This window comes from Carcharhinus amblyrhynchos, chromosome 23 (assembly GCF_965287045.1).
Source record: "Carcharhinus amblyrhynchos chromosome 23, sCarAmb.v2.hapA, whole genome shotgun sequence".
Taxonomy (NCBI): Eukaryota; Metazoa; Chordata; class Chondrichthyes; order Carcharhiniformes; family Carcharhinidae; genus Carcharhinus; species Carcharhinus amblyrhynchos.
In genome coordinates this window covers 6,595,219-6,618,331 of record NC_137346.1, presented here as the reverse complement: position 1 = coordinate 6,618,331, position 23,113 = coordinate 6,595,219, and the positions used below count along the sequence as shown (strand labels likewise).

The 23,113-nt window shown below is 41.8% G+C and overlaps 1 protein-coding gene across 8 annotated transcripts in view; it reads left to right on the top strand.

Annotated features, from left to right (window-relative positions):
• vmp1 (vacuole membrane protein 1) overlaps nucleotides 1–23,113 on the top strand; it is a 172,862-nt gene that overhangs the window by 46,841 nt on the left and 102,908 nt on the right. For all 8 annotated transcript variants that reach the window (XM_080210327.1, XM_080210325.1, XM_080210331.1 and 5 more), the window contains exon 6: nucleotides 7,150–7,260. In XM_080210327.1, the coding sequence (XP_080066453.1) occupies nucleotides 7,150–7,260 (111 nt within the window). The remainder of the gene's footprint in view (nucleotides 1–7,149; nucleotides 7,261–23,113) is intronic.

Sequence of the window (23,113 nt, the reverse complement as noted above, 5' to 3'; positions counted from 1 at the left end):
AGTGACTGTTTATTGAACCTCAATCCTGCAAGTATTGATGCCTTCAGAAAGGAGGAAGTTAGAAAAGAAGCAGTTTGTTTCCAAATTAAACATGATTACTATTGCAACAACTCTGAGCATGCCGTGTGTTAACAGGAGAGGGGTGGCACCCATCCGCGCACTCCAGCCCTGAATGGAGCAGCACTCCACACTGACCGGAGTTGGCTTTTCCAGGCCAACCAGTGATCCGTGGTGCTGGGGTATCGTTACTTTTAGGCAGGATTCTAACTTGGAGGCGTTCAGTCATAATCCAAATTAATCCTAATTCCAAATTAAACTTGGTCATCTTCAAATTCTGTTTCACGACATTGACAATGAGCAGGTTTTCTAGGATATCGATGAATGCTTCACACACCTGGAATGTATTAACGAACAAAGAACAAAATCAGCCCGGGAAACAGGCCCTTCGGCCCAACGAGCCCGCGCCGCCATCTCAACACCACCAGTCCCCCTCTCCACCCATGACCCCTGTCTAATGTTTTATGGCCATCCAGATTGAGGGAAACTGATTGGCAGGAATAAATTGTCCCTAAATCAATCAGCCTAACAGCACATCTTTGGGGTGTGGGAGGAAACCGGAGCACCCGGAGAAAACCCACGCAAGCATGGGGAGAATGCGCAAACTCCCACAGACACTGGCCCAAATCCATGTGTCTGCACAGCAATCAGTGATAGTCACTGAGCTGTCGTCTTGCCCAGTATCTTGTTCAGTTGAGGCACACACTAATGACATGAAGCACTAACAACCAAGAACAGTCCCAGTACGACCCATCGCGTGTATGCCCCTCGTTGGACACGAAGTGGACCGACTTAAAACCTGTGAATGAAAAGAGAAAAACATTATTATCATACCATTACCATCATTTACATTACCAGGGACGTCCCAATGCTAATGACCCTTATTTAAAACAATCTCCTATATCCACCCATCTCCAACCCAGTCATGTGCCTGTCTAAGTTACTCTTAAATGACTCTAGCGTGTTTGCCTCCACCACCTTACTTGGCAGAGCATTCCATACACCCACTACCCTCTGTGTGAAAAACCTCCCTCTAATATCTGTGTTGTACCTCTCCCCCCTCACCTTAAGTCCATGGCCCCTTGTCCTATCATTGACAAGCTGAGGTCTCTTGCTAAACTTTCAAAACAAACATTTGCCATGCTGATTATTATGGGATGGAGCATTTAAGATGTTTAAATTAGTACATTGGAGTGGCACTGTGACATAATGGTTAGCAATGCTGCCTTAATGCCTGGGACATGGTTTAATTATGGCCTTGGGTGACTGTGTGGAGTTTGCATGTTCACCCCTTGTCAACATGGGTTTCCTCCAGGTGCCCCAGTTTCCTCCCACAATCCAAAGATGTGCAGGTTAGTTGGACTGGTCATGCTAAATTGCCCCTTAGTGCCCAAGGATATGTAAGTTAGGTGGATAGCCATGATAAATGTGCAAAGTTACAAGGATCAGCTGGGGAATTGGCTTGGGTAAAGATGCACTTTTCTGTTTGTGGCTTATCCAGTTCAGTGCACTTTCAACTTTGTTGGAGTGAGAAATTTCTTTACAAGTGACTGTGGAGTTTTTAAATAGCACTTGAAAATGTAGCTTTTGTTCTGCTTAGTTTTAATACTGATTTTGCAACAGATTAGATGCACTTTTTCAAAATATATTTTTATTGAGGATTTTTTCCCATTTTTACAAACAATGGAATGAACCCTTAAGAATTGGTACAGTACTGCATAACCATTTTTCCAAAGATACATACAGAAACATTTCATTACGATTGGTTTGGAATATAATCACTTGCAATTTGTAGTAATCAGTGCCTCCCTTCATATGACTAATGAAAGGATTACAGAGTGGGGAATATCAGGATAAAGCCATGAGCACATAATACACCCTTGTCCACAGGATAACAAGGACTGACTACATAGCACAGCGGAGCCCCTGGGGTCAAATACAGCCAATCAGAACATGAAACAGTGCCCCAAAACCTCCAAACAATGAAAGCAAATCACAGAAAGAGGGGAACATCAGGAAACAGCCTCAAACCCATGTATGCCCTGACAGGATAATGGGAGCAGAGCTTTCAGCCTCATGGGAAAAGTGCAGGTAAAACAGAGCCCAGGTATCTAATCAAATAGTTAAAGCAGGATACCTTCATTCAGGCGACCTAAACCTATAATAAAATCTCCATGCCTCTCAGTACAAATTTTCAAAATGGCTGCTACCCTTGCCTACACAGCCAAAGAAAATAAAGAATATGGACACAGAATAAGCCACACTTAGGCTTGCCACAAAATAAGTCTTACTCATCTCCAGCCACACCGGAAGTGCTGCTTGTATCCCACCATCAGCTGAAAAGTTTAACCCATTTTCCCCATTGAGACCCCACCAACTGGAAGAAAAAAAGTTGTCAGGACACCCACAGATGGGATATCTCAGTGAAAGATACAATCCTCCCCTTCCTGACAAGATTAGGGAAAGCCCGTGGGATCAAATATAATAAATTGGAGCCTATATCAGTATCTTGTCCCAGATAATGAAAGAAAATGTCGGAGGGAGAAGGACACCAGGATAAGACCAGAGACGCAAGATGTGGTTCGATAGTGTTCACTCTCATATGCAGGATATCGAGAACGTAGCTACACAATCTCTTGGAAGAAACTCAGATAATGCAGAGCCCCAGTATTTGGATTCACACTCAGATCTTGTAAACAGGGCACAACCTGCCCCTGAGAAACCTAAACCTGATGAGCTTAAAATTTTTTAAATGTCATTTATTAGCAAGTAAGCTTACATTAACACTGCAATGAAATTACAGTGAAAATCCCTGAGTTGCCACACTCTGGTGCCTGTTTGGGTACACTGAGGGAGAATTTAGCATGACCAATGCACCTAACCAGAACATCTTTTGGACTTTGGGAGGAAACCAGAGCGCCCGGAGTTTACCCACGCAGACACTGGACAATGTGCAGATTCCACACAAAAGGAGAGTTGTCCAGAAGTCGCAAAAAGGGGGCATCTCAGGAGGGCAGTGTACTCTCTCCTCTAGTATATTTTCCACAGGGTCTAGGAACAGATAATCAAAATAGCTACTGCGCTAATCTATGTTAATAGATAAACGTAGGACAATGTCACAATTGAAAGGCTGACACTGGGAGGACACATGCCACACTTGGGTTTCAAACGAAACAAGCTTCCCTGTCTCCAGTTACACCTGAGTGGCTATTCAGGCCCCACCGTCAAGGGAATTCCAGCCATTTCCCCATCAAGGAAGCCCTAACAACAGGAGTCATTGTTCAGACATCCACATTCAAGACATCTCAGGGGAGAACAAGAATTTCCTCCTGTCACTGTGATGATGTGCTCACCTAAGACTCCAAGCACCAAAATGACAAATAATTGTCACAATCCATTCAGCCAAGGAAAATATAGGGAACCAATCCAAAAAGCGTGAGACAACCAGGGATTCCCCAGCCATGCTTGGGTGTGCACCTGCATATATTTCCCCTAACTCCAGCTGTACTGGAGACACCAGAGACAATAAAACCCAGTCTTTTCCAGGATGCCTGTATCTTCACGGGAGACCAATAAGGATTCTTTAACCCAAACTAACAAAAAAAAGTGACAGCGTCAGTTTTAAAGGTGGTTTTCCTCACCCACTGTGAGGCCCTATCTCTATGCTTGCCCACCATCTTGCTGTGTCGTTGCTCATGTTATTGGTAATTAAAGTAAAGGATCCCATATAATGTAAACCGCCATTTATGAATGCCAGGATTATAATACAAAAAAAGACTCACAACCCTAATGCCACATAACCAATCCAGCATGATCTCCAATAGAACGTAGAGGACCCATTATAGCCCTCAAGCAAAGAATGTAGCTCGGCATTACAAACACTAGACCTCGAGTTTGGATTTGTCACAGGGCCAGAAGCAGGTTGGGCAGACACCCTTACCTACCCAGCTTCCCCATTGCCACATGGAAAGACCAAGATTGAATGTAAACATCGACACATCTTAAACTAAGATCTCTTGTTCCACCACCAGAGCGTACAGTGGATGAATCCTATTATAAATAAATGGATAAACCTGGCTTTCAAAGTATAACAGGATGACTGGCAACACACATCTCAGTGAAATTAGATCAAACACCCTTATCAGGGTAAAATACAAATTACAAAATCATGATTATAATTGCCAGGGGAGTAATTCCGGATTAATGATGAACTGCAGGATAACATAGCCATCCACGGAGCTTGTAAAGGCCAAAGCTTTGGCAGAATTGTCAAGCAGCATCAAGTCCGTCCATAGTTTTACCTAAGCCTCTGTATTCCATTGTGCTGTCGCCCAAAAGCCCTGTTAGACAGAAACCTAGGCCCCAGAAGGTGGTGAGTTCCAACTGCGTCCAACGTCTTTCAGCTGCCCTTGACAAATGCAGAGGCCAAGACAACAACGCAAGACCAGAGATCGGGACCTATAACTGACCCCAGATGTTGATGACCGGATACGATATGCCTCTTCGAACTTGAAACGCCCAGTCGTCAGACTGGGATTACAGATATCTTGGCGGTTCATTAATGTGACCACCAGTGATTTCTTCCAGGAAGCCAAAACCATCATTCACAACTTGTATTCACAATGGTAGCCCACACCTTTCCAGAGCATGAGCCTGCTCACCAGCTAAACTGTCACTGCAAAGAAGGCCTAACCCAGCTGTCTCTGAGCACCTTGATTTAAACAAGAATTTTCTTGACTTTATTAGACCCCCTGTCATCCTAGCTTTAATCAGGATCTTCCAGGACCATAATACGGAATATACATTCAGGATTAGATAATTATGGGTTGTGCATCAGATAAATAAAAGGATTAAAAGATGAGTAGAGCCAGTGCTCATGTGAATGCAGTCATTCCCACGCCTGGAGGTAGGCAGAAATAGAAGGAGACAGTTTGGAGTCAGGAAACTGAAAAATAAATATATCAGAATCTGACGGATTCATCCCAATTTATTGTAACTGAATATCAGTGGATTTTGAACATGGCAGGAAAAAGCAACGTTGACGGAAGTACTCATGTAAATGTAGCCATTCCCATGCTTGCATTGTGTGATTCCTGCATCTTTTTTTAAAAAAAGTTTTTGTACGCTGTTCTGAGTTGTAAAGCGGAACTTTAATTTTTAATTCATTATTGACAGCATGCAAAGGGTTTGCAACCAGATTTGGGGAAAAGGCCAGAGTAACTTATTGTCACGCTGTCACCCAACTGAACTGCAGGCACTGTGTTAATAGCTTGTTCCAGTTCCAGAACTGGCAAGAAGGCAGGAGGACCCAATTGCAGGTGTCAGTTTTAATTTTCATGCAGGCATATTAACAGCCCTCTGGGCACATGCCCATCCTCCACTTTAGGTCCATGCCAAGACTACAGAAGCCATGGTTCCCACCAGCAACACTAGCACACAAACCTTGTGTGTGAGAGAGAAATGTTTCTGTAATGAGGCTCTCTGTCACACTTATTCTTGCTGTTCAATTTCACCTGAAATTATTGAACTGATTTTGCTTTTACATTGCTGTTCAATTTATAGAATCCTAGTATAGTACAGCAGAAGGAGACTATTGGACGCACCACATCTGTGCAAGCTCTTTAGTGGAGCTAACCAAATAGTACCATATCGTTCTTTCCTTCTAGCTCTATAAACATTTTCCCTTAATTAATTGTCATTACTCTTTATTAATGACACTATAAGTCTTAAATAGCATTAAAACTCTGAAAGTTCCAGTATTTCCAATAGACTGGCTCATTACAATCAGTTCACTTCTGTGGAAATCTGTCAAGAATAGTTAATTTAAACAATGGATTCTCTTCAATTGATCATTTAGATGAGGAACTGGGAAATTTTATCCAATAATATTGCTATTAAAAAATCTAAACCGTGAAAAGAATAGTGAAAATAATTTTCAGAACGCTAAATTCCATCTTTTATCCACTTCATCAGCTCTGTAACATCTCCTACTTCCTCTGTTACATTAGTCTATCTACTTCTGAAATGCTCATCCATATTTTTATCACCTTCATGCATCTAATCCAGGGCTCTCAGCTGGCATCCCATCTACTATGTCCTGTAAATTTTAGGGGTTTTTTGTTCCATTATGACCTAAGTTCTACGTGCTCACCCTTTGTGATCGTTTAACACACGCACAGCCTCCTTGGCTTGATGTTAGTTTTTGCCTGATGACACTCCTGTTGCACTGTGTTTAATTTCGAAACCGGTTTTTGAAGTGAGTGTGTGTGTATGTGTTGATATTTCCTTTTAATTTAACTTGAATTCCTCGATTGATAATTACATTTGACGTGTCCTATTAGTTCAGTGGCTAACAGCAGAATCTGGTGGTGCGTTTGGTAATATATTTAACTTCTTTCTACTTGCATTGCCTGTACCTTAAAGACTTGATCACCTGTTAGAACTCACATTCCAACCATTATCTTGTAATTGAGTTTGTGTCTATATATGCCCTGTTTGTGAACCCAACTCCCACTCGCCTGATGAAGGAGCAGTGCTCCAAAAGTTCATGCGACCAAATAAACTTGTTGGACCTTACCCTGGTTTTATGAGACTTCTTACTTGGTAACATAGAGCAAGAAGTTTTCAAATCCTGAGTTACCTGTCCATGTCTGTTCTTGGTTGCTGTTCATTCAATGATCCAGGCAGGGCATGTAGCAGACAACAACTAAATCAGGCTTTGGTGGCTGCATTCATTTGGTTGTCTGAGCCTATACCTGAAGTGTAGGCACCTGAAGAGACCAACTACTAACAGAAGAACTGCGTCCCAGGCATAAATCAGATTTTCAGAATGAAAAAGCTTTACGTCCACTTCTGATGATTTTTCATCCCTGCTACATCTTTTGAAAGTAATGTGTTTTCCAAGAGTGGACTTGGCATCTTGTGACCTAAAATCTGCCTTTTTCATAGTCCTTCCATGAAACTGTAATTTAAATAATTGTGCTAAAATCCCCATCTATTCCTAGTCAGGTTTGACCATGGGAATGCTTTTTAGGTTAAAGACACAATAATGAATTGTTTGTTAATTTTGCCTTTGTTTTCCTTCTTTGACAGTATGTGCGTTTTGTGGAAAGGAAGTTTTTGTGGTGTGCCTATTGGGTAGGCTTAGGCATTCTGTCTTCTGTTGGATTAGGCACGGGCCTCCACACTTTCCTCCTCTATTTAGTAAGTACATTTATTCAGTATAATCGCTTCTGTTTCAGAAATTTTGCTGGAATGTTTCTTTGTGGGGAAAGTAGTGCCTTTGGTATTGAACTAGCAGCTGGCAAGTTATTGAACTAAGTAAATCCGACAGCAGACAAAAACGAGCATTGAATTTGACAGAAGATTTTTTTAAATTGAACTATTTATGGCTTTTAAGGAAGGGAAACTCTCACACCCTGCAATCATGCCTGATCGTCATGTGATTTTAGTCTTCACCATGTAGCTGATTCTTCAAGCCACTCAGAGGAGAAAATATATATAAAACATGTGATTGCTCCAAAAAACAGACCAGTGGCATTACCTGAATATGTCTAGCAATTGGCTATAGCTTGATTATATGCATTGAAATTCTATGGCAACTTGCTGCTTAATTGTTGGCTGCTGGTGAAGTATTGACTGTCAAGTGTTGTGATGCCAGAGGAGAAATTAACTGAAGTTACTATGTGCTTTCTATTGTAAGCCAACAGTGCCCCTCTGCAATGACTCAGCAGGACAGAAGCAACAGTCAATGTGTACTAACTGTAATTTGGTGTATTGTGATTGTACAGATGGCTGACTTTTCAATGCTAGACTGAGCTATCTCACCACCACCACCACCACCCCCCCCCCGTCCCACGCTAGTGTTTCAATCGTTGATCTTGTACATTGGCTCAGTGAAGCTAAACATAAATCTCAAGAACAATATCATTTTCTTCCTATGTCCTCTCTAAGTTACCATGGTTTTGGCATTCAATAACTTTAGACTTCAGCTATAGCCTTATTTTCAAATCTGTTTCAGTATTGTACCTTCCTTATTTCTTCCTTCCTGACCTTCCCTTATTTTCTATGTTTGAAACCTTTGTAATTTCACCAAACTCTGCTTCCTTGGTTGCTTACACATCTTTTGGATTCCTTTAATGGCTGAGGTTTAGTATCACAAAATTAAATGCTGTATATTTCTCATAATTCTCTTTTGAATTTAAACCAGCATATAAATAACAGTTTGCATGTTCATCATGGCTGAAAGTAGACATAATTCTGATGACGTTCTGGGCTGATATACCAGAAGCTTGTGAATCTTGGGCCTCATCAAAATAAATGTAAGAGAATAAAAAATAAAAGCTGAGTGGTGCAAAACAGACTCACTTTGGCCAATTTTTGATTTGATGTATTATTGGGATAGAGTGAAAAGTATTGTTTTTCTCACTATATAGACAAAACATACTGTTCATAGAGTACATAGGGAGAAGGAAAGGAGAGGGTGCAGAATATAGTGTTACAGTCACAGCTAAGGTGTAGCGAAAAATCAACTTAGTGCAAGGTAGGTCCATTCAAAGGTCTGATGGCAGTATGGAAGAAGCTGTTCTTGAGTCGGTTATTATGTGATCTCAGATTTTTGTACCTTTTTCCCAATGGAAGAAGGTGGAGGAGAGTATATCCAGGCTGCGTGGGGTCCTTGATTGCGCTGGCTGCTTTTCCGAGGCAGCACAAAGTGTAAACAGAGTCAGTGGTTGGAGGGGCTGGGATTGCATGATGGAATAGGCCGCATTCACAACCCTTTACAGTTTCTTGTGCCTTCGTCAGAGCAGGAGCCATACCAAGATATAAGCAAAATACTGCAGATGCTGGAATCTGAAACAAAAACCGAAAATGCCAGAAAATCTCAACCACCTGACAGCATCCATGAGGAGAAAATGGAGCCAATGTTTCAAGTCTAGATGCCAAAGACTCATCTAGACTCATAATGTTGGCTCTACTCTATCCCTAAGGATGCTGTCAGCTGAGATTTTCCAGTATTTTCTGTTTTTGTTTCAGGAGCCATACCAAGCTAACAATACATCCGGAAAAGATACTTTCTACGGTGCATCTGTAAAAATTGATAAGAGCCATAGTGGGTATGCCAAATTTCCTTAGCCTTCTGAGAAAGTAGAGGCATTGGTGGGCTTCCTTAACTATAGCGTGAGCATGGAGGGACCAGGACAAGTTGGTGATCTGAACACCTAGAAACTTGAAGTTCTCGACCATTTCCACTTCTTCACTGTTGATGTAGACAGGGACGTGTCCTCCTCTACACTCACTGAAGTCAATGACTATCTCCTTGGCTTTACACTCATTGGTTTATTGACATTGTCACCATGCCATTTCACCAGACTCTATATCTCTTTCCTATGTTACATCTTGTCATAGTTTGAGATCCGACCCACTACAGTAGTGTCATCAGCAAACTTGAAAATGGAGTTGGAGGGGAATTTGATGCTATAGTCATAAGTGTATAAGGAGTATAGTAAGGGGCTGAGGACACAACCACACAGCCTTGTGGGGCATCGTTGTTAAGGATAATCGTGTGCAAAGTCTGGGAATTTCTGTCACGAGGAGATTGCTTAAAGGAAAGTTTCACACATTTCTACTCCATCCTTGGTTCACCCCAGAAAGGCTATAAATTCATAGTGTACAACTCAATTTCTATGACAAACTGTCCAGCCCCTGAATTAAGGCCAAACTATGTACCATGTATCATTCTTTTTTTTGTGAAATTCAGTCTACATTTTTCCCGAGCTGCTTGATTGACCAGTCCTAGGGTATAATGTCATTAATGTAAAAAGAGCATTTATGGTGTATTGTGGGTTGGCACCAGAGAAATCAGAACGGTAATGTTGTATCAGCTATATTTGTGGATTGTTTTGTAAATGTAGTGATCTCTTTCCTAACATCAGTCGAGTGCTGTGTGATTAATTATCCCTAGAGAATTGGCATTTGGTTCCAATTTCACCATTGCAACTATCACCTTGCTTACTGGATGCAGATATAATGCAAGAAAGACCAGTCCTACCAACAACAACAACTTCTCAAATGCTGAAAGTTTGGTACTGCTACGGATTGGAGAGTGGTTAATTTCAACAGCTGTGATTTCTCCTCTCATCAACTTTTGTAAACAAAGATGTTTTGAATAGCTTCTCTGTTGATCAAGAGGTGGCATGCTTCCCAACCCCTCAACTGTGGTGTGATCTGATTTTTTTTTTAAGTAAACCTGAAATAGAATAAACTCAAGGTTAGTTTATTTGCAGACAATTTTAGAATGCAATATGCTGGGGGAGAAGAGGGCCAGTCACCACGTAGCCCCCTGTGCACTTGTATAGTGAAAGAGGGACAAAAAAAATTTACAGAGCAAAAGATCACAGAAAAGAATTATTGTTTCATGTGGATCCAGTGGTGAGAGATTTAGAGGTTAGCAGGCTGAACTGATGCTGGATAATTCACTTTTCCATTAATGATCACTTTCACAATAAGTATGCTGAGCTCAATCTTGCAGGTGATGGTGCAGAAGATCTGGCAGAAACAATGCAGAAAGGAGGCAGGTATCCAGTCTGGAGGAGCCCCTTATCTATGCTGCTGCTAGGTGGATAGAAATATGGCAGATTAAGCTTTGCAGCTGTACGTGGCAATACCTCCAGCTAGGCGTTCACGTTATGTAACACAAGATGTGAATCCCTTGTCTGGGTCTCTGAGATTGTTAATGTTCTAACCATTAAATCTTAAAGGGAGGTTGTGAATTCTTTTGTCCCATAAGACAAATTGGCTCCAGTTAGCCAGGCCTGGTTTATGAAATGTAGGTGGCCTTTGTATAGCTCCTTTTTGAATTTGGTTGTTGTAGTCCGCTGGGAATCATTAAGATCTCTTCAGAGAAAACAAGGTGTCAATTTCAACGTAGCTGCCATGTTCATTAGTACAGTTCAAGGTTCATGGGTCACAGACAAACATAACTTAAACCATTTTAAAAAATGGTCTTTGTCCAGTTTTAACATTTCAAAAATTATCTGACTATAGAAAATTTACATTTTTAAAAAATATAGTGCGAGGTCTTAATCCCCTCACGGTAGGTAGCTTTAAATGATATTAATTCCCACTGTTGTGTAAAACTAAGGGAAGATTGGATTATGTGTTTGTATAGCAGTTCATTTCTCTTACCAATTCACCCCCAGGCCAGCTGCTTTCTCCCCCCGCCCCAATAAAAACACTTAATTTGAAAGGTACACTTAGTCCTGGTTCCCCATGTGCAACACCACAGGAGATCAACCAGCAATTACAACAAAACTGAAGTCAGTGCTTGAACCAGAAGATATGCCTCTGCCTCATGCGACAAGCTCAGGCTTGTTTAGAATGCAATGTAATTTTAAAATTGTTTTAGTGGTTTTTGTCCTCCTGTCCTTATGGTGTTGATCTGTGTACTGTGGGCATTGGCATCCTTCAGATACCATGTTCAAATGGACGTTTTACATGTGAGAGCTTTGGTTCATGAATATTAAATTAATCAATGTGTAGAGGACCACATCAAAGCTACAATGTCTATCTTGTGTGTGTTTCCATTGGGTTTGTGGGATTCACAATGATTACTTATTTTTCTCTTTTCTATCACATTTTCTTTTTTCAACTTTCCCATCCCACTCCTCTGCACCCAGCCCCATAAAAGTAGGGAAACCAAGGACTATCTACAAGATAGATAGTCAATATCTTTTCCCAAAGGTAGGAGAATCTAAAACTAGAGGGCATAGGATAAGGGGAGAGATACAAAAGAGTCCAGAGGTGCAATTTTTTCAGAGGGTGGTGAGTGTCTGGAACAAGCTGCCAGAGGTAGTAGTAGAGGCGGGTACAGTTTTGTCTTTTAAAAAGCATTTAGATATTTACATGAATATGGTGAGTATAGAGGGATATGGGCAAAATGCAGGCAATTGGGATTAGTTTAGGAGTTTTTCTTAAAAAGTGCAGCATGGACAAGTTGGACCGAAGGGCCTGTTTCCAACCTGTAACCTCTATGACTCAATGACAAGTTTGTGCGTTCTCCCTATGTCTGCGTGGGTTTGCTCCCACACTCCAAAGATGTGCGGGTTAGGTGGATTGGCCATGCTAAATTGATCATTAGTGCCGGGGATGAGCGGGGTACGTACATGGGGTTATGGGGATCGGGCCTGGATGGGATTGTTGTAGGTGCAGACTCAATGGGCCAAATGGCCTCTTTCTGCACTGTAAGGATTCTATGACTATGATAAGTGTAGCACCCCTTCCACTGTCTGGGACTTCAACTTTTGATGACAATGATGTAGCTTAAAATTTGTGGTTATTATTCTGTGAGGCTATTCACTCCAAATTGTTGGAATGCAGAATATCCAGATTCTAAACTTACTTGTAAACACTGTGACCAAATCATAGTCCTATTCATGTTTGATCACCTTTCTTTCCTGAGGAACCTTTGTGTGAAGGGGACTTGAAATTTTAACGTTGTTTTGCTCTCTCCAAAGATGCTGCCAAACCTGCTGAATTTATCCAGCATTTTCTGTTTTTTATAGTTTACAAGAGTCATGGTGTGAAAGGGTCATAGTGTGAAACACCATCTAGATGAAACGAACAATGGCTAAATGATGGCTAGGTTTGTGGAAGAGAAGGACCTCTGTGAACTAAGAAACTGAAATAACAGAGAATACTGGAAAAACTCTGCAGGTCTGGCAGTATATGTAGGGAGAAAAAGCAGAGGTAGTGTTTCGCGTTAATTTGGCTCTTCATCAGGACCAGCGAGAGAGAAATTGAACTGTTGCTGTGAGAGATTGCAACAAGATGTAGCAACTTTAAGAAGGAAAAAGCAGATGGCCTGATGTGTGGTGGTGGAGGGAAAGGGTAGATTACTGCGTTGAGACAATAAATGAACGGGATATTTAAAAATAAGGTTAAAAATCGGTTAGGATGGAGGAGAAAGATCACAGTCTAAAGTTTGTTGAACTCAATATTGAGTCCTGAGGGCTGTAATGTGCCTAATTGGAAGAAACCTTTTTAAAAATGTATCTCACACATTTACTGTCTCATTCCAATGATGATCCCTCCCTTCCATGCCAGGCCATCTATCTTTTGTTCTTATCAAAATACCTTGTTGCAATCTCTCACAGCTACATGTTAATATCTAACACATTTCTCCTTTTTAACTCTGAAGAGGTAAACAAACCTGAGACATTACCTTTGTTTTTTCTCCCTACAGATGCTACCGCACCTGCTGAGTTTTTCCAACACTCTGCTCTTCTTTCAGATTTCAGCACCCTAGCATTTTGGTTATATAAGAAAATGGAAGGTTGAGAGAGAAGGAAAATTGAGATTCCAAATGCAGCTTTGAAGAATGGCACAGTGGTTAGCACTGCTATCTCGCAGCGCCAGGGATCCGGGTTCAATTCTGGCCTTGGGTCACAGTCTGTGTGGAATTTGCACGTTCTCCCTGTGTCTGCCTGGGTTTTCTCTGGGTGCTCCTGTTTCCTCCCGCAGTCCAAAGATGTATGGATTAGGTGGATTGGCCATGCTAAATTAACCCTAGTGTCAGGGGGATTAGCAGGATAAATATGTGAGGTTATGGGAATAGGGCCTGGGTGGGATTGTGCTTGGTGCAGACTCAATGGGTGGAATGGCCTCCTTCTGCACTGTAGGAATTCTGCAAAGAGACAAATGGAAGAAATGGAAATTTGTAAAGAATTGGGATGTGAGAACTGAATCCTGGCTTTAGTAATGATGTTTGAGGTACTCCAAGCTATCCGAGATCATCTACCTCCTTATGGGGGCCCAGGATCTCTCCCTCTAGTGTGCAAGAATGCAGGTTATTAGTCAGAACTTATGGTTCTCATCACTTCCACTGTGCTTTAAATTGCCTGACTTCAGCAGTGCTGCTTAATTGCAAAACTGATTTTGATATTGCATTTTACAAATTAAGCACTTAACTTGTGTACAAGCTATTCAAACCATCTCCCCTACCCAGTGTAATGTAAAATTGCATTAGTTCCTGTGAAGCCCTAATCGTGATTAGCCTGGAATGCATAAATAACATTATGCAATGTGCAGAAACATGATATTCATTGTGCTATACAGACCTATATCTGCTCTGCCATCTCGTGGCTGTGTTTGATTTTACAGGTGTTAGCCCAAAAATCTTAATGGTCCCAATTTTTAAACTGGGCAGCTGGTTTTCGGTAGGTGAATTGTAATATTATAATCAAAACTCAATTGCTGCAAAAAATAAGCTTGGGATATTATACACATTTTCTTAAACTTTGAACATGTTCTGAATTTTCTACATATTAATTGAAGAAAGAAAAAATTGTTCTGACTCAATGGCATGGGTTTTCAGGATTTTCAGTGTTGATACGCCTGTCTGTATGTGTATGTCAATCTGGTTCGAACGCAACGTCCGTAATTTGTGTCCTTAGTACAAATGCTTCACCAGTGACAACTTGCATTTATACAGTGCGCTTCACCAGTAAAGCCTCGCAGTACAATTCCCTTAATGTTCCCCTCCTGACAATTGATCAACTTGTTCCACTTCATTCCCCAGAACCAGATCTAGCATGTCTCATTCTGCATATATTGGAAATGTATTGATGCAGAAAATTCTCCAGCACACCCTGGAAACTCTTGCCCCTCTCTGCCCTTTATGGTATTACTATTCCTGTCTATATTAGCATAATTAATATCACTTGATAGTACAGAACTTGAGAATTGCTGGAAAAAAAGAGGCATACTGTCAAAGCTTTTTGTTTTGTATTCGTCAGGATAGACTCGCAAGAATAAAAATTCTAAAAGGAACAAGCTGTTCTGCATAAGAAGAGGGTACAGATTGGTTGACAAGAGGACTCTGGTAGAGGTGTTAATTGAAGTCATTCTTTATAATAAAGTCCTTTGTTATAACTACTTTATAATTCTTGCAGCTGTCTGTAATGCCCTTGCAGATTGTTCCTCAATATTTTTACCATTGTTTAGTACTACACATTTTTATTATTGGCCCTTATATGACCAGGTACTTCTTCATATTCCCTTTGTCAAGCTGTAGGTAAAATGTTAGAATCCGTCATCAAGGAGGAAATAGCGAGGCACCTTGAGGGGAATTGCTTGATAGAGCAGACGCAGCACGGTTTCGTTAAAGGGAAGTCGTGTCTGACAAATTTACTGGAGTTCTATGAGGATGTGTCTAGGGCGGTGGATAGAGGAGAGCCGGTGGATGTGATCTTTCTTGATTTTCAGAAGGCGTTTGACAAGGTACCTCACGAGGTTATTGCAGAAGGTCAGGGGACATGGAGTTGGGGGTAGGGTGTTAGTGTGGATAGAGGATTGGTTGTCAAATAGGAGGCAGAGAGTGGGGGTCAATGGGTGCTATTCGGATTGGCGGATGGTGACTAGTGGAGTGCCCCAGGGGTTGGTGCTGGGGCCTCAGCTATTTACCATTTATATAGATGATCTGGAGGAGGGAACCAAGTGTAGGGTGTCGAAATTTGCTGATGACACCAAGATTGGTGGAACGGCAAATTGCGCGGAGGGTGTGGAGAGTCTACAGAAGGATCTAGATAGGCTGGGCGAATGGGCCAGGAAATGGCAAATGGAATTTAATGTTGGCAAGTGCGAGGTGGTCCACTTTGGTAGGAATAATGGTAGGAAGGATTATTACTTACGTGGCGAAAAACCGCAGCAAGTGACGGTGCAGAGGGACCTTGGGGTCCTTGTGCATGAGTCGCAAAAACCCAGCTTGCAGGTGGTCAGGAAGGCGAATGGGATGCTGGCCTTCATTGCGAGGGGGATTGAATATAAAAGTAGGGAGGTCTTGCTGCAGCTGTATAGGGCATTGGTGAGGCCGCAGCTGGAGTACTGTGTGCAGTTTTGGGCGCCGTACTTACGCAAGGATATTTTGGCCTTGGAGGGAGTGCAGAGGAGGTTTACTAGGCTGATACCGGAGTTGAGGGGGTTGAGCTATGAGGAGAGGCTGAATAAATAGGCTTGTACTCGTTAGAGTTTAGAAGAATGAGGGGAGATCTCATTGAGACATATAAGGTGATGAATGGGATGGATAGGATAGAGGTGGAGAGACTCTTCCCGCTCAAAGGACAGTAGGACTAGGGGGCACAGCCTCGAGATAAAGGGGGGGCGGTTTAGAACGGAGTTGAGGAGGAACTTCTTCACTCAAAGGGTGGTGAATCTCTGGAATTCTCTGCCCATTGAAGTGGTGGAGGCTACCTTGCTAAATATTTTTAAGACGCGGGTTGATGGGTTTTTGATAAGAGAGGGGACTACGGGTTATGGGGAGAGGGCGGGAATGTGGAACTGAGCCACGACAGATCAGCCATGATCTTATTGAATGGCGGGGCAGGCTCGAAGGGCTAGATGGCCTACTCCTGCTCCTATTTCTTATGTTCTTGTACGTGTCTTTTTGCTGACTACAATACTGACAGATTACCATTTATTTGGCATTTGTTTGAGGCTTCCTATAATTTTACACTTTGCCTTGCCTCATGTTGACTGTCTGCTTGACCATTCAAGTGGAACTTCCATTTTTCTTCTGGAGCTATTTCAGCTGTTCTACCTGTTAAGAGTTCAGCCCAACTCAATGTGTTCATCTTGCATCTCATTCCTTTAAAGTCAGCCTTACTTAAGTTTAAAATCTTAGGTTGAGCATGATCTTTCTTCTTTTCAAGCGTAATATCAAATGTTGTCACTATTTGCAAGATGATCGCTTACAATCCAATTATTCATTAATTCTGGCTCGGTACTCGTTACTCTGACTTTGCACTCCTTCCTAATTTTTGCTATCTCTCCACTCCTTTAAAACCTTCCTTAAAGTCCTTCTATCAAACTTTTACTCAGAATCCCTACAATGCAGAAGAAGGCCATTCAGCCCTTTTGATTTGATTTGTTATTATCACATGTATTAACATACAGTGAAAAGTATTGTTCCTTGTGCGCTGCACAGGCAAAAATTACCACTCATAGAGAATGAAATGAGAGAGTGCAGAATGTAGTGTTACAGTAATAGCTAGGATGTAGAGAAAGATCAACTTAATGCAAGGTAAGTTCATTCAAAAGTCTGATGGCAGCAGGGGAGAAGCTGTTTTTGAGTCGGTTGACCTATGTATTTTTTTCCCGAAGGAAGAAGGTGGAAGAGAGAATGTCTGAGGTGCATGGGGTACTTAGTTATGCTGGCCGCTTTGCCGAGGCAGCGGGAAGTGTAAACTGAGTCAATGCACGGGAGGCTGGTTTGTGTGATGGATTGGGCTACATTCACGACCTTTTGTAGTTCCTTGCCGTCTTGCACAGAGCAGCAGCCATACCAAGCTGTGATACAACCAGAAAGAATGCTTTCTATGGTGCATCTGTTAAAGTTGGTGAGAGTTGCAGCTGACATGCCAAATTTCCTTGAGCCTGCACTGAACACAATCTGACCCAGGCCCTATCCCAAATATTTAGCCTGCTAATCCCCATAACCTACACATCTTTGGACACTTAGTGACAAATTACCCCAGCCAATCAACCTAACCCACACAACTTGAGAGGAAACCTGAGCACCCGGAGGAAACCCACACAGACATGGGGAGAATGTTCAAACTCCACAGTCACCGGAGGCTGGAATTAAACCGAGGTCCCTGGCACTGAGGCAGCAGTGCTAACTGCTGTGTCACCGTGCCGCTTCTTCCTCCTGATACATCTTTCTCTTGTGCTTTGTGTCAGTTTCAGTCTAATGATGTTTCTTTCAAGTGACATTTTTTGCACTAATGTGCTTTACACAAGTTGATGTACTACCTTTGAGTGGGCAAAAGACGAAGATTGAAATCTTGACCTTTTACTTTGTGGGTAGTATGTTACATGTGCATGTGGATTGACTGACAAAAGGTCAGCAATCTGATGTTTCAGCTTGCCTCTTCCCTGGCTATATTTCAGTGAGATCGTATTGCAGTGTACCATATAGCACACAGGATGCTCCATTTTCACAGCATGCAATCAAAAATGACCTCCGGTTGACTGCCACAGTGTAACGTGAATTAAAATGCTTTTTTTTCTAGGAAAATAAACATTGTGTCATCCAAATCACTTAAAAAAAACATCTCTATTGCATATTGATGAACCGGTGAGGAAGCATGTGACTCCAGTGCATACTAGATGTAAAAGATAAGGTCTCATGTTAGTTGTTCACATGCTACAGCAACTGATATGAACATGCCTGTGCTTTGGTTTCACATCACAGAGTATATCTTCCATCAGAACCCTTGAGAGAGTTTTTCTGTTTAAATTTATTAATTTCATTGAACCTTGCATGACAAGGAGGGCATTTTTTTCATTCATTTTGAGGGACGTGGGCGTTGCTAGCTGGCCAGTATTTATTGCCCATTCGCAGTTGCCCTTGGAGGGCTGTTGAGAGCCAACCATATTGTTGTGCTTCTGGAGTCACATATAGGCCAGACCGGGTAAGGATAGCAGATTCCTTTCCCTAAAGGAAACCAGATGCGTTTTTCTGACAATGGTTTCACAGTCATCAGTAGATTCTTAATTCAGATTTTTAAAAAATTGAATTCAAATTCCACCATCTACTGTGGCAGGATTCAAACCCGGGTTCCCAGAGCATTAGCTGAGTTTCTGGATTAATAGTCTAGCGATAATATCACTAGGCTATCGCCTCCCCTTGACACATTGTGCCTATTTTGTCAGCTAGCCAATTAGTCTGGTAGTTATCCAATTAATTTTATATTGGAATAGAATATCCTGGAGTTAGTTGTTTTGAACAAAAGTTTTATTGTCTAAAATATTCCATCTAACTCTCTTGTGCAGGCGATACAGTCTTGCAGATACTTGCTCCCTCTGGTCTTGTTTGTCCTTTTGAGGTGAAGATGACCATGTGTATTGCCTGGGGTGTTCGGCAGGGTTGCGATGAATCGCAGGTGATTGCTAAGGCTGATCTGCACCTGGAATGTTCAACTGCAAATAGGGCAGGATATTGTAGATGATAGAGTTTTGGATATGTTGCTGCCTCGGAATTTTCTCTCTTTGCCTCTCCTTGCTTTCAAGGAAGGCTGCACGGTTTTTATCTGGTTGCACTGGATGCAGTGATCCTGGGCAAACTTGACCCAGAACTTGAATTTCATATCATAAATCCTAAGTGAGGCCTTTGGAGTATCGTTGTAGTGCTTCCTTTGACTGCCATATGACCATGCCCCAGATTTAAGCTCGCTGTCAGAAATTTACTTTGCTAAGTGATTACATAACCAGCCAACTCTGCTGTGACTGTCTCAATATGGAACAAATGCTTGGTTTCAGGTACAACTGCCCTTTGTTTAAAATGAAAATTAAACTTTTTTTTCCTGTTACAAGTGTAGCTCCTCCCATTAACTTAATTTACCTTCCATTACTTAAAATTAAAAAACATCCCATTAAGCCTTCTGTTAAATAAACACTTGCATGGCTAAAATGAGTAAATAGCCTGCTTCCTCCGCATCTGCTGCATTCCTTCCCAGACAAATTAACTCTGTAGAAAAACAGAGCAGCCTTAAAGCAACGCCCCCCCCCCCCCCCCCCAACCAAAACCCGGTGTAAACATATATTAATAGCACAGGGAGCTACTGGGTACAACATCCACATTGCTGCCCTTAGCGAGACTCATCTACCTGCAAAGGATTATCTCAAAGAAATTAGTGTCAGTTGCCACTTTCAACAGCAGTGGTCTCCTCTTACTTTAAGATGTTTGCTGAACATGAGTTCTTAATCAGCAATGCCGTTTTCCATCTCTTTTATGGCAACACACCTTCTTACATGCATCCCTGTTCCATGCATTGATATCTAATTGACTATAACATCACCAGGCAGAGGGACAGACGGGATGGGTGTACAACAAAAGTCATGTGCAGTGCCATCTGCTTGACTGAACAGCCTTATCATTTCAAAGGTAAACAGCAAGACCTTTCTCCTTAGATGTGTCTAGGGCGTAAAGGTCCAAAAATGTCTTGAGACGTGAAACAGGTAGTCATGAAGGAATCTCTCTCTTCCTCAAACTCAAACAGTTGCCTGCGTACTGTGAAACAGACACTCACTATGTTGAAGATGACTGGGCAACTTTCTGGAATATGGTGTACTCCACTGCTCCAGAAGTCCCCGGCCATAACTCTCTTGAGCGTAAGCTGGTTTTGGTGAAAACAATGAGGTTATCCAGAAACTGCTGGAGGAGGAACATCACCTCTACAAGGTTTATCTCATTGACAAGTTATCATTATCGAAGCATGAAGTCTTCTGAAACATCTGTAGAACTGTCCAGTGCAAATTCAAAGATGCGAGATACTTGGTTGAATCAGAAAGCAGATTAACTTCAGTCTCCCTTCTGATATCTATCCCAAGGTGGCTTTCTTCTTATGTGAACCTAGACAGTCAGTGAAACTCTTCAGCCATTGGAGGTATCGTCAGCCGCGCCTAATCCGGTTTCCATCAGTATGTTCCAGCAAGAAGCACCGGATACTGATCAGGAGTAAAGTTTTTTTTTGTGCATGTTTTCTTGTATCTGGGCCAGCTGCAGAATAGTCACGTAGTTCAGTTAATTTAGCACAGACATGGCAGAGTAACAGCTGTAGGTTGGAGAAGAAGCACCCAGCTGTGATGGAGCACATTGAAGCCACAGCGTGTTGTCAGTTTACGCCTTTAAATCCTTCAGGTGAGCTACTGATCCTTTGACTGGGTTGGGAGAAAAGTAAGCATCTCTCCACAGATGTGGCCAAACCTGCTGAGTTTTTACAGTGTTTTCTGTTTTTTGCTCCAGAGCCCAGTACTGGGGGGAGAGGCAAGGGGAAAGAGGCGAAATAAATTATATAGAAGTCAAACTCTTGCCCGAGTAAAGGAGAAAAGCAAATCCACAGCTTTGCAGCCTCTTGCCCACCTTCTTGTTGGTTAAAACGGTGTTAACACTGCCTTTGGAGTAGCCTACTTGCCTGCTTTGTGTGTTAAGTATTTGTTTCATTGGAGAAAGGGTGGGGGGTAGTTGGGAGAGACGGTGCAGTCATCAAAATTGAGGATTTTACTGTAAAATTGCACAGTTGAATCTTGCAGAAGAGATTTCTGTTCGAAAACATTCTGCTTATCTTTGTTGTTTCCAACTGTTTAGAAAGTGACGCAGGTACCATTAGCCAGCTGGTCTTTCTGCAATATGACGTGGAGATACTTCTGTGAACTGTGTGTGCCTTTATATGCCCTTCTCTACAGAACTTTCCACATGCCTGATGAAGGAACAGCGTTTCCGAAAGCTTGTGGGTTTACTATCAAATAAACTGGTTGGACTTTAACCTGGTGTTGTGAGACTTCTCACTTTCTGCAATATTGCAGTAGTGTAGGTATAGGATTAACCAGCAGGTGGGGCTCTCAGCTCATCTGGATGAAATGGTTAGAGCACGGTTTCAGAGTTAGATTGACATGATTGCATTAAATCTTAACTTTAGAATTAAGTGTCCTGCTTGACTGGGAAATTCCAGAGCAAAACACTTAATTTTTTTGTGTATTACTGTAATTTTATACTTGGCTATAAAATATAATGTAGGAATGAGAAATGGTTATTCAACCATTTGTGGCTGTTACCCACTTTCTTTTCAGGACACAACTGTTTTTTCTGCCTTTTACACCCACTGGTGGCAGGGTGGCACAATGGTGAGCACTGCTGTCTCACAGCGCCAGGCACCTGGGATTGCTTCTGGACTTGGGTCACTGTCTGTGCAAAGTTTACACTGACAGTGTGGGTATTCTCCGAGTATTCTGGTTTCCTCCCGCGGTCTGAAAGATTGTGCTAGTTTGGTGCATCGGCCGTGCTAATTTCTCTCTGTGTACCCAAACAGGAGTGTGGCCACTAGGGAACTTTCACAACTTCATTGCAGTGTTAATGTAAGCCTCTTTGTGACGCTAATAAGTAAACTTGAAACTTTCAATCATTTATTTAAAATAAATTTTTGCTCTTCTGCTAATCATGGAATTATATTGTAAAACATGGGTGCTGATTTAAGGCCCCTGTTGCAGGACACAACCCAAGCCCCAAATACTACAATAGTAACTTGAACTTATATAGTAAATTTTAATATGGTAAAAACTTCTTAAAGTCTGTACAGTAGCATTACAAAGCAAAATTTGACATGAAATCACTTAAGATGAATTTAGGGCAGATAGCTTAATCAAATGCCTTAAAGAAGGAAAGAGTGAGCCAAGCAGAGAGAATTGGGGAGGGAATTCCAGGGCTTAAAACCCTTGATAACAGAAAGCAATGCTGCCAGTGGCAGAGTAATTAAAATTGGGATTGCTTAAGACCAGGATTCGATGAGTTGATGAGTTAATGAGACTTAGTGCGAGCAAAGAGACAGTCAGCAGAGTTTTGGATAACCTCCAATTTATGGATGGTGGAGGCTGGGTGGAAGTGCATTGGGATGTCAGGTCTAGAGGGAGCAAAGCATTGGGGATTTGGGCAGCAGATGAGCAAAGGCAGAGTTGGGCAACATTTATGGAGGTGAAAACAAGTGATCTTGGTGATGGCAGAGCTCAGTAGTCAAAAGTTGAAGTTGGGATCAAATATGATACCAATTTTTGTGAGAAAAGATGATAAAGATATAAGAGTGTGATTAGAAACTCTCAACTTGAGCTTGTAAGCATTCAGACTGACCAAAGGAGACAATTGACCAAATTCTCTCTTGTGAAAAACTTAGTCCATTTACTACACTAGGTGGCACCTATTCTCCAAATAATTATCGGACTGATAACTCAGACCTAAATAACCCCAACTTTGCATATTTGAGGAAGAAAAAAATTCCCCGCTTTAAATACAAGTTAATCACCTGTTTTAAGTTTTCAAGCAGTGAATGGTTGAATGCGCAAGCTGCTGGTTCCCAGCTCTGAACCAGCATTGCTTTAAATCCAGGTGCACAGGAGTGATCTGAAATGTGATTTTTCTCTCCAGACCATAAATATTACTTTTACTCTCAGCCCTTCAGAGGTGCAATGTTAGGGGGTTATGAAAAAAAATACAAGTACTGGAAACACA